This window comes from Natator depressus, chromosome 7 (assembly GCF_965152275.1).
Source record: "Natator depressus isolate rNatDep1 chromosome 7, rNatDep2.hap1, whole genome shotgun sequence".
Lineage (NCBI taxonomy): Eukaryota > Metazoa > Chordata > Testudines > Cheloniidae > Natator > Natator depressus.
In genome coordinates, this window is record NC_134240.1 from 24,580,743 (window position 1) to 24,599,501 (window position 18,759).

General features: G+C 39.5%; 1 protein-coding gene across 29 annotated transcripts in view; it reads right to left on the reverse strand.

Moving 5' to 3' along the window:
- Positions 1-18,759, reverse strand: part of SLMAP (sarcolemma associated protein) — a 163,129-nt gene that overhangs the window by 43,472 nt on the left and 100,898 nt on the right. For 13 of the 29 annotated variants that reach the window (XM_074957700.1, XM_074957701.1, XM_074957708.1 and 10 more), the window contains exons 9-14: positions 18,511-18,651; positions 14,052-14,189; positions 13,249-13,417; positions 13,112-13,162; positions 12,484-12,534; positions 2,768-2,830 (exon numbers count right to left, since the gene is read on the reverse strand). In XM_074957700.1, the coding sequence (XP_074813801.1) occupies positions 2,768-2,830; positions 12,484-12,534; positions 13,112-13,162; positions 13,249-13,417; positions 14,052-14,189; positions 18,511-18,651 (613 nt within the window). The remainder of the gene's footprint in view (positions 1-2,767; positions 2,831-12,483; positions 12,535-13,111; positions 13,163-13,248; positions 13,418-14,051; positions 14,190-18,510; positions 18,652-18,759) is intronic. The other 16 variants (XM_074957715.1, XM_074957694.1, XM_074957705.1 and 13 more) reach the window with 4 other exon arrangements.

Sequence of the window (18,759 nt, forward strand, 5' to 3'; positions counted from 1 at the left end):
ATTTTGCTGTAAATTCCATTAGGCTCCTCAGCAAATTCAGGCCTTAGTGTCTTCTGAACTATATGCCACCACTCCTGCCCCCAATTTGTGATGGCACCAACTACCTTCAGTCCCATTACTGATGACATAACATCCCTGTCGCGACGACAGTAGCTGGTTACATGGATTACAATATCTATGAACACAGTAAGTATTTTGTTCTCTTTAAGAGTTAATCACAGTCTTCTGATGCTCTTCATTTCATCTTCTGTTTTTCTTTCTCCCTACTTGTGCTTTGCTACCACATAATTCCCCTTTCTTCCTATCTCTGCAGACATCGTTCCCTTCTCCTCTGTGCCCTTAGAAATGCTGCTCAGCCACCACAACATCCTCTTCTCTTCTGGACACACTGTATAGCTGTCTCATTCCTTTCTCCCCTGCTGGTGCCTGGCATATCCAGTCTTACTGGTTCCTCTACTTCTCTTTTGAAGCAGCAAACACTAGCAGAGGAAGCTAGACTGACAGCTCCTTTTCAGGCATTTTTACAGATTTCCAGTCTCTCCCTGTGGAAAGAAAAACCTGGACAACCGTAAAAACTCCTGGAAACAAACAGAAAAGTCAGTATAATGTGGCTAGCTCTGTGGACTAGCAGTAATCACAGCCCAGTTGCTTTCTCTGGTGATTTTAGCATGAGTGATAATATTTGGTGTATATTTTAAAATCCCAGCTCCCAGACTCTTGTGAATACAGGAGGATCACAGCCTTCATTTTTAATTAAAATCCATTTCTAGCCTTCATTGTTGCAAGGAAAAGCTTGAAAGCGTGATAAGTGTAGCCTAAATGCTCAAAACCCAAAATGTATCTGTTTTCAGGCTCGTGATTTTTGTGGCCTTGACTCATGATTTCTGAACAGTTAGGGTTGGCATTCTGATAGTCCAGATTACAGTTCAGGACCTGCTCATTTAGAATTTCCAATTTCTTTTCTTATCTGCTTAGAAGGAAATATAAATTTACTCTTTCAAAAAGTTTGTTTATATTTACATATTATTCCTCATTCAGTGGCTCCATTTTTTTTTTAAAGCAAGAATGAAATATTACTATTTGATCGGGTTCTTGAAGTTTGGTGTTTTCAGCTATCAAATTCTCCCCACTTCTTTCAATACGTTTTATCTTTTATTTTCTTATCTCTCTTACTTCAAAGGCATGTTGAAATCTTTTAGTTAAATCAAGATGATCACTTTTGTATCCTTATAGTGACAGAAGTGCTCATCCGCTTTAGTTTGCAGATCTCATGCTAAAAGATCAACTAATATACAATTTTAATTAGCTAAAAGAGCAAACAATGCATACATCATACCACTGAAAATGAAGTTGACTTCATCAATTAGGCCAGCAAGCTCACTTTTACTATGCCTTCTGTTAGAAAGAGGAGCCTTAAGTAATCTCTATCAAGCTTAAAACTACTGAAGATAATTTTCTTTTTAAGTCTCCACTTGAGAAATTTTGGATCAGTCCCTAAAGTTTTGGAAGATACAGCCCATGCCATTTTTTAATGGAATTAACCTGTATTTAATTTTTTGTATTTTGGTTTATTGATAATTTTTCTTAGGTCTTCTGAAATGGGCATTAAGAGTATTCTGATATAAATTAAATGTATAATATTTTATTCCTCACCTTAAAAAGCAGAAACCCACCAATAAATTCATACTATGCGATGTTCATTACATTTTGGCAGTGAATCTAAGAAACACAACAGCGGTCAACATGCATAACTACAAAAATCAATTGTCAAAGAAAAGTATTGCCTCACTTCTGTTTATGGGTACTCCTCTCTGCTCTATTAATTCATAAATTTAACTTAAATGTTTAAAGTTACACCTAACAAATGTTGTAAAAACCTTCCTAGCACAACAGTATTGTGTATGTGGGGAAGCAGTGTTCTTTCTGGCATCTCCATGCTATTAAAAAGAGTTCTATTTTCCAGCTATGCTTTCATAGCGCTTTCAGGGTTCTCCTCAGCTCGTGCTCCTGTCCCGGCTCACAGAACAAGCTAAGTAGAAACAGAGTTTTTCCTTAAAGATTTGCTCCATGCAGACATGACTGTTTCTCTACTAATTATCCTTAAAACCATTCACTCTGAAAAGCAAGTTTTTCACCTCAAGCACAAAAATTATCTGCCTTCCTACAAGATCAGTAGTAAGCACTTATGCTCCATTTCTTTACATTTTTTGGAAAATCTTATATTTCCACATGAAAATACTAGTCTCTTTTATAGTTTCGTTCCTGCAGTCACACTTGATCTAGTGCAAGCTGCATTATAAAACCTTAAAATTACCAGAAATTACATATATAATGCTAAACAGAGAAGAGACAACAGGCACCATTACCTCATCCCTATCTGTCTGCTGCAGCCTGCAATGTTTATTTTAATTGGCAATGTTAGTTAGGCTTCCAGCTTCTCTTATTTTCCATGAATGTTACAAAATTAGGTCAATCTTACACACATACGGCAACACTGTAGCACTCATGCTCTCTCGCTGATAGAAAGTAATAATAGATTAAAGTGTTAAACACAGATCATGTGCTTAGCACTTTACAAAAGCAACAAAGATATCTCCTACTCTTAAAGAGTCAACTTTGTTGGAGTTCATAACGCCATAATTCTATACTTACAGCACATTTCCACTACTGCAGAAATATTAAGTAGTACTGATAAATGTATTTTTCATTTTTGATATTTTGTTTTTTTTTTGTTTTAAAGTCAATGTGATGAATGCTCTGTACTCACTCTGGCACTCTATGAACTGATGAATAAAAGTGCAGTCCCCTCCACTCTTTGAAAGAAAGTGCTCTAGTAAAGAAAGAAACACTTCAGTTTACATCTCCTCATCATCTTAGAACTGATTTAACTACAAAATCTGAAATATACATTAAAATATTTGTAAATTAGGCGTTATTCTCAGATTTCAATATGATGAATCAACCTAATATACAAGCAGACAAGACATATTCTGTTGAAATAGTTAAGAATTATTTTTTGGAGATTAGAAATTTTACAGATTGTTTTTTAGACCTAGTTGCACAAAATATTGGGAAAGTATACTTAACATATTCAATTAAAAGTATGTTCAATTTTTAAAGTGTAAACTTTAATACTAAATTCTATGGAAGTTATTAATGAAAATGAATGAAAAATATGTACTTCAAGAAATATTATACTATTTCTAAAAGTCTTCATTTAACAAATTTAGTAACTGATTCATTTTACAAAAATTCCTACATTTAGCACCAACTAGAACACCTATTTCAGTTTAGCTATGTCAAAAATCACACACACACACACCTGACTCTACTTCCACTTACAAATCTATAGTTACACCAAAGATTTAACTCAGTGTTCACCAACAGACTTAAATTAAAAATAAATTTAGAATATATAAGATGATGCAATCCTTGACACCTTCTTATGCTGCAGTTTACTGAAATATCAAACCCCACAGCACTGAGACACAAGCAGTTCCTACCATTAGTATATTATTAGTTTTGAACAAAAAAAGATTAAATCCTTGCACTAAGGGGGGAAAAACATTTTTACATATTTTATTCTTAATTTGAATATTTTTATACTTATTTGAAAGAGTCTTCTTAGAGCTGAAGTGATTTTTTTTTCTTTGCTCTTTAATTGTAATCCCTCCTAAAATTTGAATACACACACACACAGTTTTGTTTTTTTACATTGGCAAAGGTTATTTTTCCTTGGGTTCTTTTGGTTGGAGTCTCATCACAATAAAACACAATGAGATTTCTTGGAAACACAATGATCTTGTGTGTAACATCCTGCAGTGGGTTCAATTCCCAGCTCTGCCAAAGACTTCCTCTGTAACCATGGTCAAATCACAGTCCTTGCGAGGCTCAGTTCTCCATACATAAAATGGGGATAACAATACTTCCTTCTTCATACACAGTCTTTACTGTTTAGATTGTAAGCTCTTTGGGTCAGGCATGGTCTGTCTTTTATTACATATTAACAACACCTCGTGGAACGAGGCCCTGACCTCTGCTGGGGCCTCTATTATTCTTTGTATTACAGAAAAAGGAATGGAAATATGGGGGCATAGTGAATACAGGGCAGAAGTAGGTGACAGGAGATGGGGGGAAGCATGATGGAGAATGTGAGTGGGGCAGCTGCCTATTTTTTCTAGAAAGACAGAAGGAAAGGAGGAGAGCTTACTCACACCTTGTGCAGTAACTGGAGTCCTTTGAAATGTGTCCCCCTATGGGTGCTCCACTTCAGGTGTGCTCATACCCCTTGCACCTTTAATCAGAGATTTTTGGTATTAGTGCCTATTTGGCCTGTGCATGCACCTAGTGCCCCACTCCAAAGTTATATAGGGCTGTGTGGGCAAACTGCCCACAGTTCCTTCTCTGCCATGAAGTCCCCAGGGGAAACTCCAAAGCAGAGGGGAAGGGGGACAGATAATGGATCACCCATAGGAACACACATCTAGAAGATCTCCAGTTACTGCATAATCTGAGCTAACCCCTCCTTCTTCCAGTAGTGTCCCTTTGGGCGCTCCACTTCAGGTGACTACCAAGCAGTACCTCCAGCTGGAGGAGGGGGTTTCGGCACTAAGTCCACGACTGAAGACAATATAACCTTTTTAATAGTAGTATCTGATTTAGAAAACTGGTATGTATGGAAATCCATGTGGCAGCCTTACAAAATATCCAGAATAGAAACATTCTTGAGCAATGCCATAGATGTAGACAGAGATCTTATGGAATGGGCCAACATCCTAGGAAGAGTCCATATGTCTGTAAATTTATAGCAAATGTGATACAGACAGAAATCCACTTAGAGAGTCTCCGGGTGGAAACCTCCAAACCTTTGGAGCTATCCGCAACAGACATGAACAGTCTGGGTGACTTCCTAAATGACTTAGTTCTGTCCACATAAAAGGCTAATGCCCTCCTAAGCATCGAAGTGTGTAAAATGACATCTTCTCTAGAATTTGGGAAATAACCAGAAGGTGGATAACTTGGCTCAGGTAAAACTCAGATGACACCTTGGGTAAAAATTTTGGGCATGGATATAATGAAACTTTGTCCTTGAAAAATACTGTAAAATGGAGGCTCTGCTGTTAGAGCCCCTATTTCTCCAACCCTATAAGCAGAGGTGACGGTCTCCAGAAAGGCTGCCATAGGAGATAAATTAACAAGGGAAGAGGTAGTCATTGGCTCAAAGGGGGGAGAGCCCATAAAGGATCTAAGTACTAAATCAAAATCCCAAATAAGAGTAGGTTCCTTAACTTGGGGAAAAAAGATTCCCCAATCCTCTCAGAAACCTTACAGTTGTAGGATGGGAAGACTGAGAATCCCTCAACCACTGCATGGAAGGCTGTTATAGCCACCAAGTGGACCCTGATAGAGCTCATGGATAATCTTATCTTTTTTAGCTCTAGGAGGTAATCAAGGTATGATTGAGAGGGAATAATCAACAGGTGGAACACTTCTCTGGATACACCTCAGGCTGATACTTACCTCTACAAGAGAAAAAGTATCTCATGGAATCTTTCCTATTCTTCAGTAATACCTGTTGTACCTCCCTATTGACTAGTCCCATGAACCATCAAGGAGCCAAGCTTTGAGATACAGTATCTTCAGGTTGGGATGAAGAGTGAGGCTGGCATCCTAGGAAAGAAGATGAGGAACGGGCAGAAGGCTAATTGCCTGACCGATGGCTAGGTGAATCAGATAAAGACACCATATCTGTCTGGGCCACACTGGGACTATTAATACAATTCTGGCTTTGTCATGCTTTATCTTGTTTCTTACATTCAGAATCAGGGGCATGGGGGGAAAAACATATAGAAGACTTCTTGTTCATGGAACAAGGATGGCAGCTCCCAAAGAGAAAGGACCCAATCCCCTTCCTTGAGAAAAATGTTTGCATTTCTTGTTGGTCACAATGGCAAAGATCTATTTTTGGAACCCAATAAGTCAGAAAAATTTGATTGAAAATCAGAGGTTCCAGCTCCCATCATTGTCCTGTGAGAAATGCCTGCTGAGGTAGTCTTAACCTGTTCTGTTTCAGTAAGTTGCTGAAATAAGAATGCAATTGTCTATATACCAGTTCCAGAGCTTTAATGCTTCATCACAAAGGGAAGGGGGACCTGGCCCCTTCTTGTTGGTTGATACAGAACATGCAAACTATGTTGTTCATGAGGATCTTTATGGACTTGTTCTTGATTAAAGGCAGGAAGTGGATACAAGCATTCCTGACTGCCCTCAGCTCAAGAAACATAATGTGCAGTTGTCTCTCTTGGGTACACTCTTCGCCTTGGGTGGTGAGGGTCCTTAAGTGTGCCCCCAGCCCATCAGAGATGCATCTGCCATTATGGTGATAGAGGGAGGAGGCTGAACAAACCAAATCTCTGGTCAGACATTACCCGGGTTCGTCCACCAATTGAAAGTCTCTTACCTGATGAGGGACTGACACTAACTTGTTTAAGCTGTGTTCGTTCAGAGTAAAAAACAGTCCTGAACCAACCCTGGAAACACTGAAGGCAGAGCCTGGGACATGGCATCACAAAGGAAACCTGCCATGTATCTGAGTAATTGGAGACAACTTACTGATGTCTGTGGGCTGATATGAATCTTTGAGATGAGATTTACCAATGTCGAGAACCTGTTGGGGTGAGGGTGGGGGTGGGGAGTTAAACCCTGGCTGATATAGTGTCTAAGGAGGCTCCTATATACTTTTTTTTTCCGCCTTCTTTTCTTTTTTAATACCAGGCTCAAAAGGGGATTTCTTGATGTTGAACTGCAATGTTAGTTTGCAGAACAGGGATCTCATCATCTTTGTGGTATTGAAAACCTAGTTGTAAGACCAGCCATTGGAGTAGTCATCAAGGTATGGAAAAATGATTATCCCCAGATGTCAGAGGTCAGCTGTGACCACCACCAGCACATTTGAGCACACACTTGGGGCAGATGAAAGAACAAGTGGGAGCACTCGATACTTCAGGTGTTCTACTGAAAAGCACAGGAATAGTTTGAGACATGGGTAAACTGTGATATGAAAATAGGCATCCTGAAGGTTGAGGGCCAAAAACTAATCCCCTGATTCTAGTGATGGAATTATATCTGAGAGAGGCACTATCCTGAATTTCTGTCACTTGACAAAGTTGGTTGTCTTAGATTCAAAATCGATCTCGATTCTCTGTTCTTCTTTGGGTCCAGAAAATAGTGGGCGCAAAACCCCTTTCCTCTGTGCTGAATAGTTCCTTGTACAGCACCCATTGGCAGAAGTGAATCAACTCCTTGCTTTAAGAGATGCTTGTGAGAGGGGGTCCCTAAAGAGGGATGGGGAAGGGGGCTGGATATAGGGGAGGGAGGTAAAATGGATAGCGAACCCTGATATAACCTCCAGCATGCAGTAGTCTGATCTGATTGTTTCTGCCACTTTCTTTCTGCATGGAAGAGAGCCTCCAAAGGGTTGAAAGTGAATAAAATATATATGCAGCTCAATGTTGTGGGATATTTCCAGGCTCTCGAGCAGACTATCATCTGAGCATTAGTTTTGACAATGACGGCTCAGTAGCGGGTGCAGAGGAAGCAAGTGGTCTCTTACTCTGGAACCTTGACTTTTTCCTGGCTGGTTCATATGGTCTCTGGAATTCTGAGAATGAAGTGGAGTGGGATCTTTGAGCAGTTTGGGACCTTGGATCCAGCTACAGCATTGGCTGCATCTAACGAGTTCTGTAGCGATGCTCTAGCTAACTGACCTTCGTAATAATAGCCTGAAACAGGTCAAGCGCCCAATAAAGGTGGTGAATTTAGCGTATTTGAGTGATTGTATTTCGCCATGAGAGTTTCACGGTCCTAAATTGAAGAGTGATGGATAAATAGGTCTTTCTGATGAATAGATCCAGGCACTTTTGGTCCTTATAATATGGTGCAGCTTTTGCATTATATTGTCTGCCACATTGGTTTACTGCCTCCACAGCCAGGGAGTTTGGTGTTGGATGGGAGAACAAAAATTCAAAGTTTTAAGCCAACATATAATATTTCCATTTACACATTGGCAGAATTATTGTAGGGGGTTGGATGGATTTAGTAGGATCCAACAGGGCCTCCTTAATAGGCACGGCAACTCAGGTAGAGGGAGTTCTTTGGAGAATGTCCATGAGCTTATGTTGTGACTCCCTGACCATTTCCAAGGGGATCTGGTGAGAATCCATGATGTGCTTCATTAATGCTTGGAAGCGTCAGACATCAGCCACAGCTGGTGGGAGAAGCATAACCACTGCATGTGGGGAAGATGAATAAATATTTGTTTGGTTACCTCTATCTGCCCTGGCCTCCTGCTCCTCAAAAGGATTCTTGTGCCGAAGGTGGTGGAGGAAGAGCAATTGGAGGAGGGGAGCATCTTTCCCGGTATTCCCATAGGAGAGACTAGGGGAATGGGAAAATAGCTGACAATATGCAGCCCAAGGATACCAGTACAGCCATTGGGGAGGTCCAAAATTCATAAGGAGTGGTATCCACTGGTGCTCGAACCAACTTGGGGAAACAGACCCATCTTTGGTGTAGCTCCCCGCTCTTGTCAAAAAGTGTCAGGATGGAAATCCTTCTGTCTGAGGTGCCAGCAAACTGTGGATGGAAATATTCAAATCAGAATTGAATTTGAGTATTTTCAAGAGGTGGACACTAACAGTCTCTGAAGATGTTGGAGAGTCAAGCAGCACTGGGGAAAGGTCAGACCTGGGCAACCATGCTTGTTTTGGTACTGACAACCTTTCAGTGCCAACTAACAAGGGAGACACTGGTTCCCTCAAAACTAGACCCCTTGAGAATCTGAACTCATGGAGTATTCATGGAGTACTAGGTGGGTTTGAAGAGCAGGACCCTGTTTTGTGGTCAGTACGGAGGCTCTATGCTGCTCTGGCAAGTCTACTCTGGTTTAAGTAGAGGGTACTAATGATGGTGTCTTCCCACTACCAAGGTTATCTTAGTGACCAATTTAAATGTAGACAGTACTGAATGAGTTGTGGGTACCATTCTCACAGAGGGGCAGGCTTCAACGATGCAGTGACCGGCTTGTGCGGCACTGAAGATCTCAGTACTGAGGCATGCTTGTTGTTCTTTTTCTCTGCTGAGCCTAGAGCCCTGGACACAGGATTGTATCGAGAGTATCTGGAGCCTCAGCCATACCCAGAGTGGGATGAGAGGTCTCTGCCATGGTCTTGCTCTGCAGGGACCAATGTCTATTTTAGATTAACTCCTTCTATGGGGAATGACTCCCTTTTCTATGGGTCTTCTCCATGGATAGATCAAAATGAACATGCCAAAGTTGATGGAGCACTCAGCAACCAAAGTCCTGGGGGGTTTCTTGATCTGGATCTGAGGCCGGATAGAAGGAGCGCTTCATCATTAAGAGACTCAGTTTTAGCTCCCAATTTTTCCTTGCTCTGTCTTTAAAAGCGGAGCAGATGGAATACTTTTGTGAGATACGGGACTCTCCCAAGCACCAGATACAATGGGAATGCCTGTCACTGATTGGGATAGCCTCCCAGCAAGAGATGCACTGCCTGAAGCCAGGAGAGCCTGGCAGAAACAGGGGCAATAGTATTCAGAAGGGGAATGTCCCCTTCCACAAAGGGGAAAGGGATTGAGAGAAAGTCCCCCTAAATTTCTAAATAAAACTAAAGAAAAAAAATAATAAAGAAGGGTAACTAAGCTAAATAGACTTAGAAAGTATGGCACATTAATGCTCCATCTCAGGCCAAGGTGGTTGACAAGGAACTGAGGGCAGCTCGCCCACACAGCCCTACATGTCCTTTTGGAGAGGGACACAAACGTGCAGGGTGTATGCACGGGGCGAACAGGAACTATTATGTATTTAGATTAAATTTTGAACCTCAGATGACCACGTACAAATTGGGAGTGCGAGGCTTCCCCATAGAGTTGAAAAAACCCCCAGCCAGCAAAAAAAACAATGATTTATTTATTTATCTAAATATCATTTTAAAACCAATTTGACTCTTACATTTCAGGGCTTGGCTCATCATTTTTCAGTGCTTAGAGGTGGCAGTACAGTCAACAATGGGGAGAGAATTTTCAAAATGAAAATACGGCTGTAAAACCACAAAAATTGGCGTATGCATTAACTGAAATGACTGAAAAATTTCTAGATTTGACAGTTCCTTTCAACGTTTTTGTTCTAAAATACATACATTTGTAATCCGGAAGTCCACAATTTAAAAAAATAAATAAAACATTTCAGCTTAGCTTTAAGCTACTCTTGTCCAAAGTAGAATATTACTTTCTGAAAAAAATCCTAACCCTCAATTTTCTTATGGTTTGGAAAGCATGAAGATTAAAAGTAGTCATGGTGCACCCAAGTGTTTTCTACAGGATACGTCACAATTTCAGTAACTGAAAACATGACATTTCAGTTTTAAACCATTCTTTCACTTACAAAAAAGTGAACTCACTTTCTTATGGAAATTTTTTTTAATGACTTTCTAGAGATTCAAAACAACTCTACATCTGAAGAGCTTTCTTAAACAATTATTAAAATGTCACTAAGGTTAAAATTCCAAAGTTTTGAAACTCTGGACACTAAGATAGAATGCTACATCAGTAAAAAAAATAATCTACAGCCAATCCGGTGACTTGGCAGTAGGTCAGAGAAATACCATACACAAAAGACATTAGCACTAAGGAGTAAGAGACAATATGCATCATAGTTAAGTGTCTGGAATTCAGGATGGAGTTAGGAGAGATAACTGGTACTTAGGGGACTTTAGCATATAACTAAAGTTCATCACACTTTCACTTTCTTTAGGTATCAATCTAAGTTTTCCCCATGTTTGTTTTACACATTCTGAGATAGCTACAAACCTCATGTAAGAAGCCTCCGTTTATATAAAAATCTAATAAAGGATCAACGTATAGTATTTTAAAGTTTGCTTCAAAATGCATATGGCACTTATAAAGGCTGCAAACGTTGGTCAATCAAACTCTCTACACAAGTGTTTTCTGCTGGACAATTCACAGTATCATCAATCTCCATGGAGGTCATGCAATACAGTAAGCATGTTAACGGCAGTAAGAAATCTATTAGTGGAAAGAGAATGTCAATAAATATAAAAGAAGGAAATGGTAGAACTTCAGAACCCTGTCTGGAATAGCACTGGGGGCAAGGTTAAGCATGGTAAAGGGAGAATTCATGCTTGAAAGATGATGGAGGGCTTTATTGACAAAAATAAGTCTGCATGCTAAAAGTTATGACATACTTAATATGCAAGCAAAATGAAACTCCCAAAATTAAGCCCTATAGAAGAACTCACTCCGTTTGGAAAAAAGATACTGTATTAGCAGTAACAACCCTTTTGACTCTATAGAAGTAGAATAAACATTTTTTAAAAGCATTGGATCTGAACTACTATGTGCCAGTTTATTAAATAAGATTAGCGATCAAAAGCAATAATGCTTCCAATCAATATTTAGTGTGGCAGATAAAAGAACATCTTCAGCATTCACCAAGCGAAGTTATTTTACAAGTCCTTTATTGCAAAAATATTTTTCCATTTTAGCACCATTTACAGTACATATTTTCATATGAGACAAAAAATTTAAATTCTGATTATTTATTGCAAAACTTAAGTCTTTTCCAACATTTTATAATCTCAAGCACTCTATGCCCAGTTCTAGCCTCACACATGAGCACCACACTGTATGTGGTCAAAGCCTGGGGTTGATTACTACATATGGTGTGATAATGCACACTTTTTGACAGAAGGAAAAAGCAATCCCAGTCTTAAAATATATAGGTAATTAAACCCCCAAAAAGTAAAGTTTAAAAAAGTATATTTAACTTAAAAGGACACAGGTCATAAAAAATCATTTTAAATTCCTTCGTGGAAAAAGGAGGTTACTGTATCTGTTTTATTAACATCTCAGATAAAAACTGCATTTTAAAAATCTTATTTAGTTTTTACCATTTATGCTGTGTATATACTTATACATTTCACTCAAGGTAGACTTTGAAAACATTCACTTGCTTCTAATAGTCAGGCCTATTTACTTACCTCTTCTGACTTACTAGTTGAAGAGTATAATGTCTGGGTGGCAAGCACGTACAAAAATGTTTACACTGATTTTTTAAAAGTAATGAAACTATTTCTGCTAATATAGTGGCAGGATCCTGACATCTTAGGCAGACTTCCTTTGAATTCAATGGGAGTCCATCTGAAGAAAGGTTAAGCTATTACTTTCTGGTTTGGCTCATTAGGTTTTGAAAAGCCTTATTACAAAACCTAGATTTGAAGTCTAACCAAAAAGACTGCCTTTTTAATAGGTGACAATCTACATATTTTTTGTTTTAAAAAAGTAACAGGAAATATTAAAAACAAAATCTTAGAGAATAAACATAATTTGTTCAAGTTTAAACAGCAACTATAAGAAAAAAGTTAGTCTTTATTTAGGATACACTACCTTTTTCTGCACTCCCATTAATTTTAGGTATGAAGTCATCAACTTGTATGCCTACGATTAAGAAAGGGTATTATTTCTGGATTCAAGCCAAGTATTTTATATAGAGCACTGTGTAATGTAATTGGCTTTCCATGCTGCCTCCTTATCCTAAGTATTGAAGCAACAATCAAACCAAATAATTTATGTTAGGACACATGGTACAATTTAATGATACTTTCTTTCACGACAGATCCTGTCACATATTGATCAAATGTGTCAAAAATTACCATCATCCAAAAATTACCATCAAGTAAGTAAAAAAAAATTATTTTTTTAAAACATTTTCCTACACAAACATATTTGAGTTCACAAGCAAGCAATGGACAAAAGAAAAACTTGATGAATATTTTAAAATAGCAGTGCCCTCTTCTGGTATTTTGTTACATTGATATTACTTTCAATTTTAACAGGTCAAATGCAACTATGATCAGTGATTAAGAGGAAACAACAGCCAAATGCATAATTTTAAGTGCTTTTTTCTTACTGTCAGCAATACCTAGATCATAAGGATTGCTATAATATAATTAATGGGGTAAAAATTTAAAGATGAAATCCAGCTTTAAGCAAAGAACATTAATATCACACCTACCTAAGCTGTTGTGTTCTTTAAGAGTTTTCTCTTGCAGGTGTTCTAACCGTACTGTAAACAGAATTCCAAGAAAAAGATATTTCACAGATTAAAAGAAAAAAGATAAAATCAAAGTATTTTTTGACTAGATGACTGACCTTGTAAAGCAGTTAGCCGTTCATTGGTGAAATCATTATCTGCTTGCAAAGCTTCTATTTTTGCCTGAAGCTCTTGTTCTCGCTCTTCCATTTCATTTATTTTATGTTGCAATTCTTTTTTCTCTGCCTGCCCCTTCTGTTGGATTTCCTCTTGTCTTCCTTCTGCCACCTGCTCAAATGTGAGAAAAAATTAAGTTATAAGACAATGATGCACTAATTTGAACGTGAGTGAACATTCAGATGTGACTCCCTTTTTAGCCACTCTAATAAAGAAAGTTTAATACCCATCTGTAACCTTTTTCTACAAAGCCGTTTCCAGAAGTAAGTTCATGGAAACCTTATTTATTTCATATAGATACATTTTCTCCTGTATTTCCATTTCTTTAATGTAATTCCACAGCAATTTATTCCACAATTTGTCCTAAAAGCCTCTGTCCATCAAGACACACCTTGTTTGGAACCATAACAAAAGATAAAACATCCCAGAACAATTTCTACAATTTATTTTCAATAATTTTATAGTAAAACAGAACAAATATCTCAGTTTTATCCGGACAGCATAGGTGTCCAAACAACTTTTTAGGACAGCCGAACTGCTTCAGTTTCTCATTTCACCAATCAAAATGCTTAGGTTCATGAAACAGGTCTGTATTGTCATTTACCAGCTTGAAAGAGAGCTGTGTCACTCCCTCTCTGGTGGTAAAAAAAAGTTACCTTGAGAATGTTATTACTAGTTTTTACTGAGCAATGTTAGATTGCAAGGACTAACAATTGCAGAAGGTTAGATAAAGTTCTGTTCCTACCTTCAGTTTGTCAGAGAGGTCTTTAATTTCATTTACAGCTCCATTGTACTTGTTTGCTAATTCTCTTAATTCTTCCTGAGTCCGCTCATTCATTTCTTTCAGGTGAGTACATTCATCTTCAGTGTTACTTAAACTTCGCTATAAGGAAAAAATTAGTGCATGTGAAAACCAAAAAATAGCGACAGTTTATGGATATTGAAGTTTGATACTGAAGATTTCAATTTATGACAAGAAATATGATCTAAAAACCTCTTTGCTTCTAATGGTTAATAAAGGCCAAATGGATAGATCAAATGTTGGCAAAAATACTACCTATTTAAAAACACCTTTGTAACATTCAATTTAAATAAGAATAACCACACATTAAGTGGAGAAACAAGTTGTGTGTGCAAGAAAAAATGAGAGTAGGCTCTGGAGAAAAAATGGTTACTAACCTTCCATAACTGTTGTTCTTCGAGATGTATTGTGGATATCTATTCCACACTAGCTGTGTGCATGCCACCTGCACTGTGGCTGGAAATTTTTCCTTTACTGGCATCCATTGGGCCAGCTCTAGCGCCCTTTGGAGTTGCGCACTTATGCGCCGATATAAGAGGTGCCGCTGGCCCCGCACCCTCTCAGTTCCTTCTTGCTGGTAACTCCAACAGAGGAGTTGGAGGGTGGGTCATAGAATGGACATGAGAAACACATCTCAAAGAACAACAGTTACGAAAGGTTAGTAACTTTTTTTTTTCCTCTGAGTGCTTGCTTATGTCCATTCCATGCTAGGTAACCCACAAGGAGTTCCCCAGGAGGTGGGCTCGGAGTTCATGGACATGCTGACTGCAACACTGCTCTCCCGAAACTGGCATTGTCCTGGGCTTGTTGGATGATGGCGCAGCATGAACTGAAGGTATGAAGAGACAACCAGGTCATGGCTCTGCAGATGTTATGGATTGGTACCTGTGCAAGGAATGCTGCTGACGAAGCCTGGGCTTTTGTGGAATGAGCAGTCATAGTAACTAGAGGCAGGACATTCGCCTGTTCATAGCAAGGCCAAATACAGGCAGTTATCCATACATGCTTCTTTAGGTTGACACAGGTAGCCTCTCATCTTTTCCACTACTGCCATGAAGAGTTGCATGGATTTGCAGAAGGGCTTAGTACTCTCAATATAAAAAGCAAGGATCTGTCTGAAGTCCAATGTACAAGTCGTCATTCCTCATAGCTTTTGTGAGGTTTTGGGAAGAAGACAGGTAGAAAAATGGTTGTGGTGGAATTGAGACACCTTCTTTGGCAGGAAGGCCAGATGAGGGTGCAGTTGGACCTTGTCCTTGAAGAACACCATGTAAAAATGGTTCTGACATAAGGACCTTGATCTCAGAGACCCTTCTGGCCAAGGCGATCGCCAGGAAAGTGATCTTGCAGGAGAGAAGTAGTAGGGAGCATGATGCTAATGATTTGAAGGGGGCCCTCCGTAAGCCTTGAAAGGACCAAGTTTAAGTCCCATGGGAGTAGATGAGAGTGCCAGACCCTGATGCTTTAGGTGGAGCAAACAGTCCAAGACAGACTAAAGAGAAGATTGGGATGGAGAGAGATCCTGCTCGAAGGCCCAATAAATGGAACGTTTCCACTTGGCCAAGTAGGTAGCCCTGGTGTAAGGCTTTACACTACCTAGCAAGACTTGTCCAACCTGTTCCAAGCAGGCCTGTTTTTCAGGGTTCAGCCATGCGGCACCCATGCAGTTAGGTGCAGAGAGGCGAGATTTGGGTGAAGCAACCGGCTGCGGTCTTGCGAAATCAAGTCCAGGCAGAGTGGCAGAGAGAGTGGAGCTGCCACTGAGAGGTCCAGAAGTATGCCAAACCAATGCTGCCATGGCCACACCAGTGCTATCAGGACAGCTCTTGCCTTGTCCCATTTGATATTTAGGAGAACCTTGTGAACCAAGGCAATCATTGTAAAGGAGTACAATAGGTGGCCTGCCCACGAGAGCAGGAAGGTGTCGGAGAAGGAGCCCGTACCGTGCCCGGGCAGCAAACAGAACTGATGGCATTTTCAGTTTTCCCTGGTGAACAGGTTCACATGCGGAGGCCCCCACCTTTGGAAGATGACATGGATGACCTCCGGGCAAGAAACCACTTGTGGTGAGAGGAGAAGGACCTGCTGAGGTGATCCGCCAACACGTTCTGGGCTCCCAGGAGGTGAGACACCTCAAGAGTAATTGAGAGTCTAACACAGATGTCCCATAGACCAAGGGCCTCCTGACATAGGGCAGAGGATTGGGCCCCTCCTTGATTGTTGATATAGAACATGGCTGCTGTACTGTCTGTCAGGACTTGAACCACCTTGCTGAGAACTGGGGAATACTTGATATGCCAGGTACAACGCCCTGAGCTCCCTGACACTTATAAGCAGGGAGAGTTTTTCCCAGTACAAGAGACCCTGAGTCCTGAAGTTGTTGAAGTGGGCTCCTCAACCTAGATCTGACGCATCCAAGACTAAAAGACATTGAAGGCTGTGGAGCCACAAAGGGCACCCCCTTCATTATTGACCTTGACTCCTTTCACCAGCCCAGGGAGGTGAGGACTGGGGGAGGGATTGTAAGTACTGAGTTCAAGTGGTGTCTGTTCAGGGAGTATACTGACATTAGCCACATCTGAAGGGGCCTGAGGTGCAGCCTTGCATGTTGAACTGCCATATAAGCGACTATGTGACCCAGTAGCTTGAGGCACACTTGAGCTGTTGTGTTTGGGTGGGCCAAAACTTTGGATATCAGGTTTGCCATGGTCTGGAAGCAGGCCTCTGGCAGGAAGGCCCTGGATTGGGTTGAGTTGAGCACTGCCCCAATAAATTCTCTGAACTGGGAAAGAGTTGACTTCTGCTCATTTATCAGCAGACCCAGCACTCTGAAGGTGGTTCGGACTGTGCACTGATGCTATCTTGAGCCTGCCTTTGATCAGCCAGTCATCAAGGTAGAGGTAGGCCTAAAATCACCGGGAAGAAATCTTGCCAGAGCAAGAAAGCGTTGTTCCAGCAACTGTCACAGGTGGTAAGAAGGAACTGAGACGGTGCACGGCTGGCCAGGCCCCTTATACCAGCGAATACACGCATGACTCCAGAGAGCGCTAGAGCCAGCCCAACAGATAGCACAAAGGGAAAAATCTCTGGCACAACGCATGCAGCAATAGCCCGAGTTGTCGTTACATTATTTTACCAAAAACCTGAAGCAGCATCTGAGCTTAGATTCCCCTAGTAACTACATCGCCAAGAAAGGGGTGAAATGCACATTTAATAACAAAAGCATTCAACTACAAACTCCATCTGCAAGTACCGAAGGACTTTTAGAGTGGAGCAAAATTGAAGGGAAAAAAAAAAAAAAAAAAAAAAAAAGATGTATACAAAATCAAATTAGGATTTGATTAAGAGTTTTCTCTTAGAGACAAGGAAATTAATATATCAAAATGTGTCACAAATTCGCTATTATGATTTTATTACAGGATCAAAAAGAAGTGTGTTTGGAGGGGCAAAAATGCATCTGCAATAATTAGCAAACTTGTCAAGAGAAGTAACAAAACAAAAAATAAGCGTATTTATATGTCAAGCCTTAAGTTTATTATAGCGCCATAACATTTCATGATACTTTCCATACATAGAAAGGACAGGTCCTACCGAAAGAGTTTACAAATCTTGAGGCCCAATTTTAACATTGATGCATGAGAGTAACCTTATACACATGAATAATTTGATTGAAGCCATGAGACTACTCATAGTAACACAAATTACTCATTGTAGTAAGCTGACACAGGAAATAAAGATGAAGGAATAAGAAAAACAGGACTTAAAGAGTAAAACAGTGGGTTTAATTATATTGTGAATAGAGTTTAAATTCTGTTACTTTTTAAAATGAGAATTAAGTTGGATAAGAGGGAAGGAATAGATAGAGATCACTGGTGAAAAGGAAGGAAAAAAAGCAATTGTTGAGGAAGGATTTGAAGGAACGGAATAAAAAAACAGTTGGCAGACTGTGGCCAACAAAATTTCATTTAAAAAAAACCAATGTTCTAAAATGGTATTTTGCAAGACCAGTTAAGCTTTCATTTTTAAAGTCTTATTTAACTATTGTCAAACTGTATTTTTTAAATATATGAAGTATGTCATATGGGAGACAGGAATTATACATCACTCTAATTTCTGCATGGAGAACACCTTCCCTGAGTTTTTTAAAAAAATGAAAAATAAGGACTTTAGTTACTGATCTACCACTGTTTTCATTACTGTGCATTAACTTCTTCCTTGTTGCTTAAAATACTGTATAACAGGCAAAACGCACATCTCCAGTACTTTCCAGTATACTGTTCCTAGAATACTAATACAACAAACATATACTGGTGCAGTGCAGGTGCTAGAATAAAGGACTAGCAGTTGGGAATATTCAAATAGTGCTACAACATTGATTATAAAATAAACAAAACCTAAATACCTCCACTTCGGATAGTTTTCTGACCACCTCAATTTTTTCCTGAAGGACCCGCCTCAGGGACTCTTTGGCTGTTGTCTCATAGTTGTATTTGTCTTCCTGTAATGCTACCAGTTCCTTTCGTATACTATCTTCTGTTTGATTCTGTAAGTAGAAGTTTAAGATAGCGGAGCTATATCTCAAAACACTACTCTATTGTAGGTTAACGTTTTGTTGAACATACAGTAGTTCTCTCTATTAAACTACCATTAA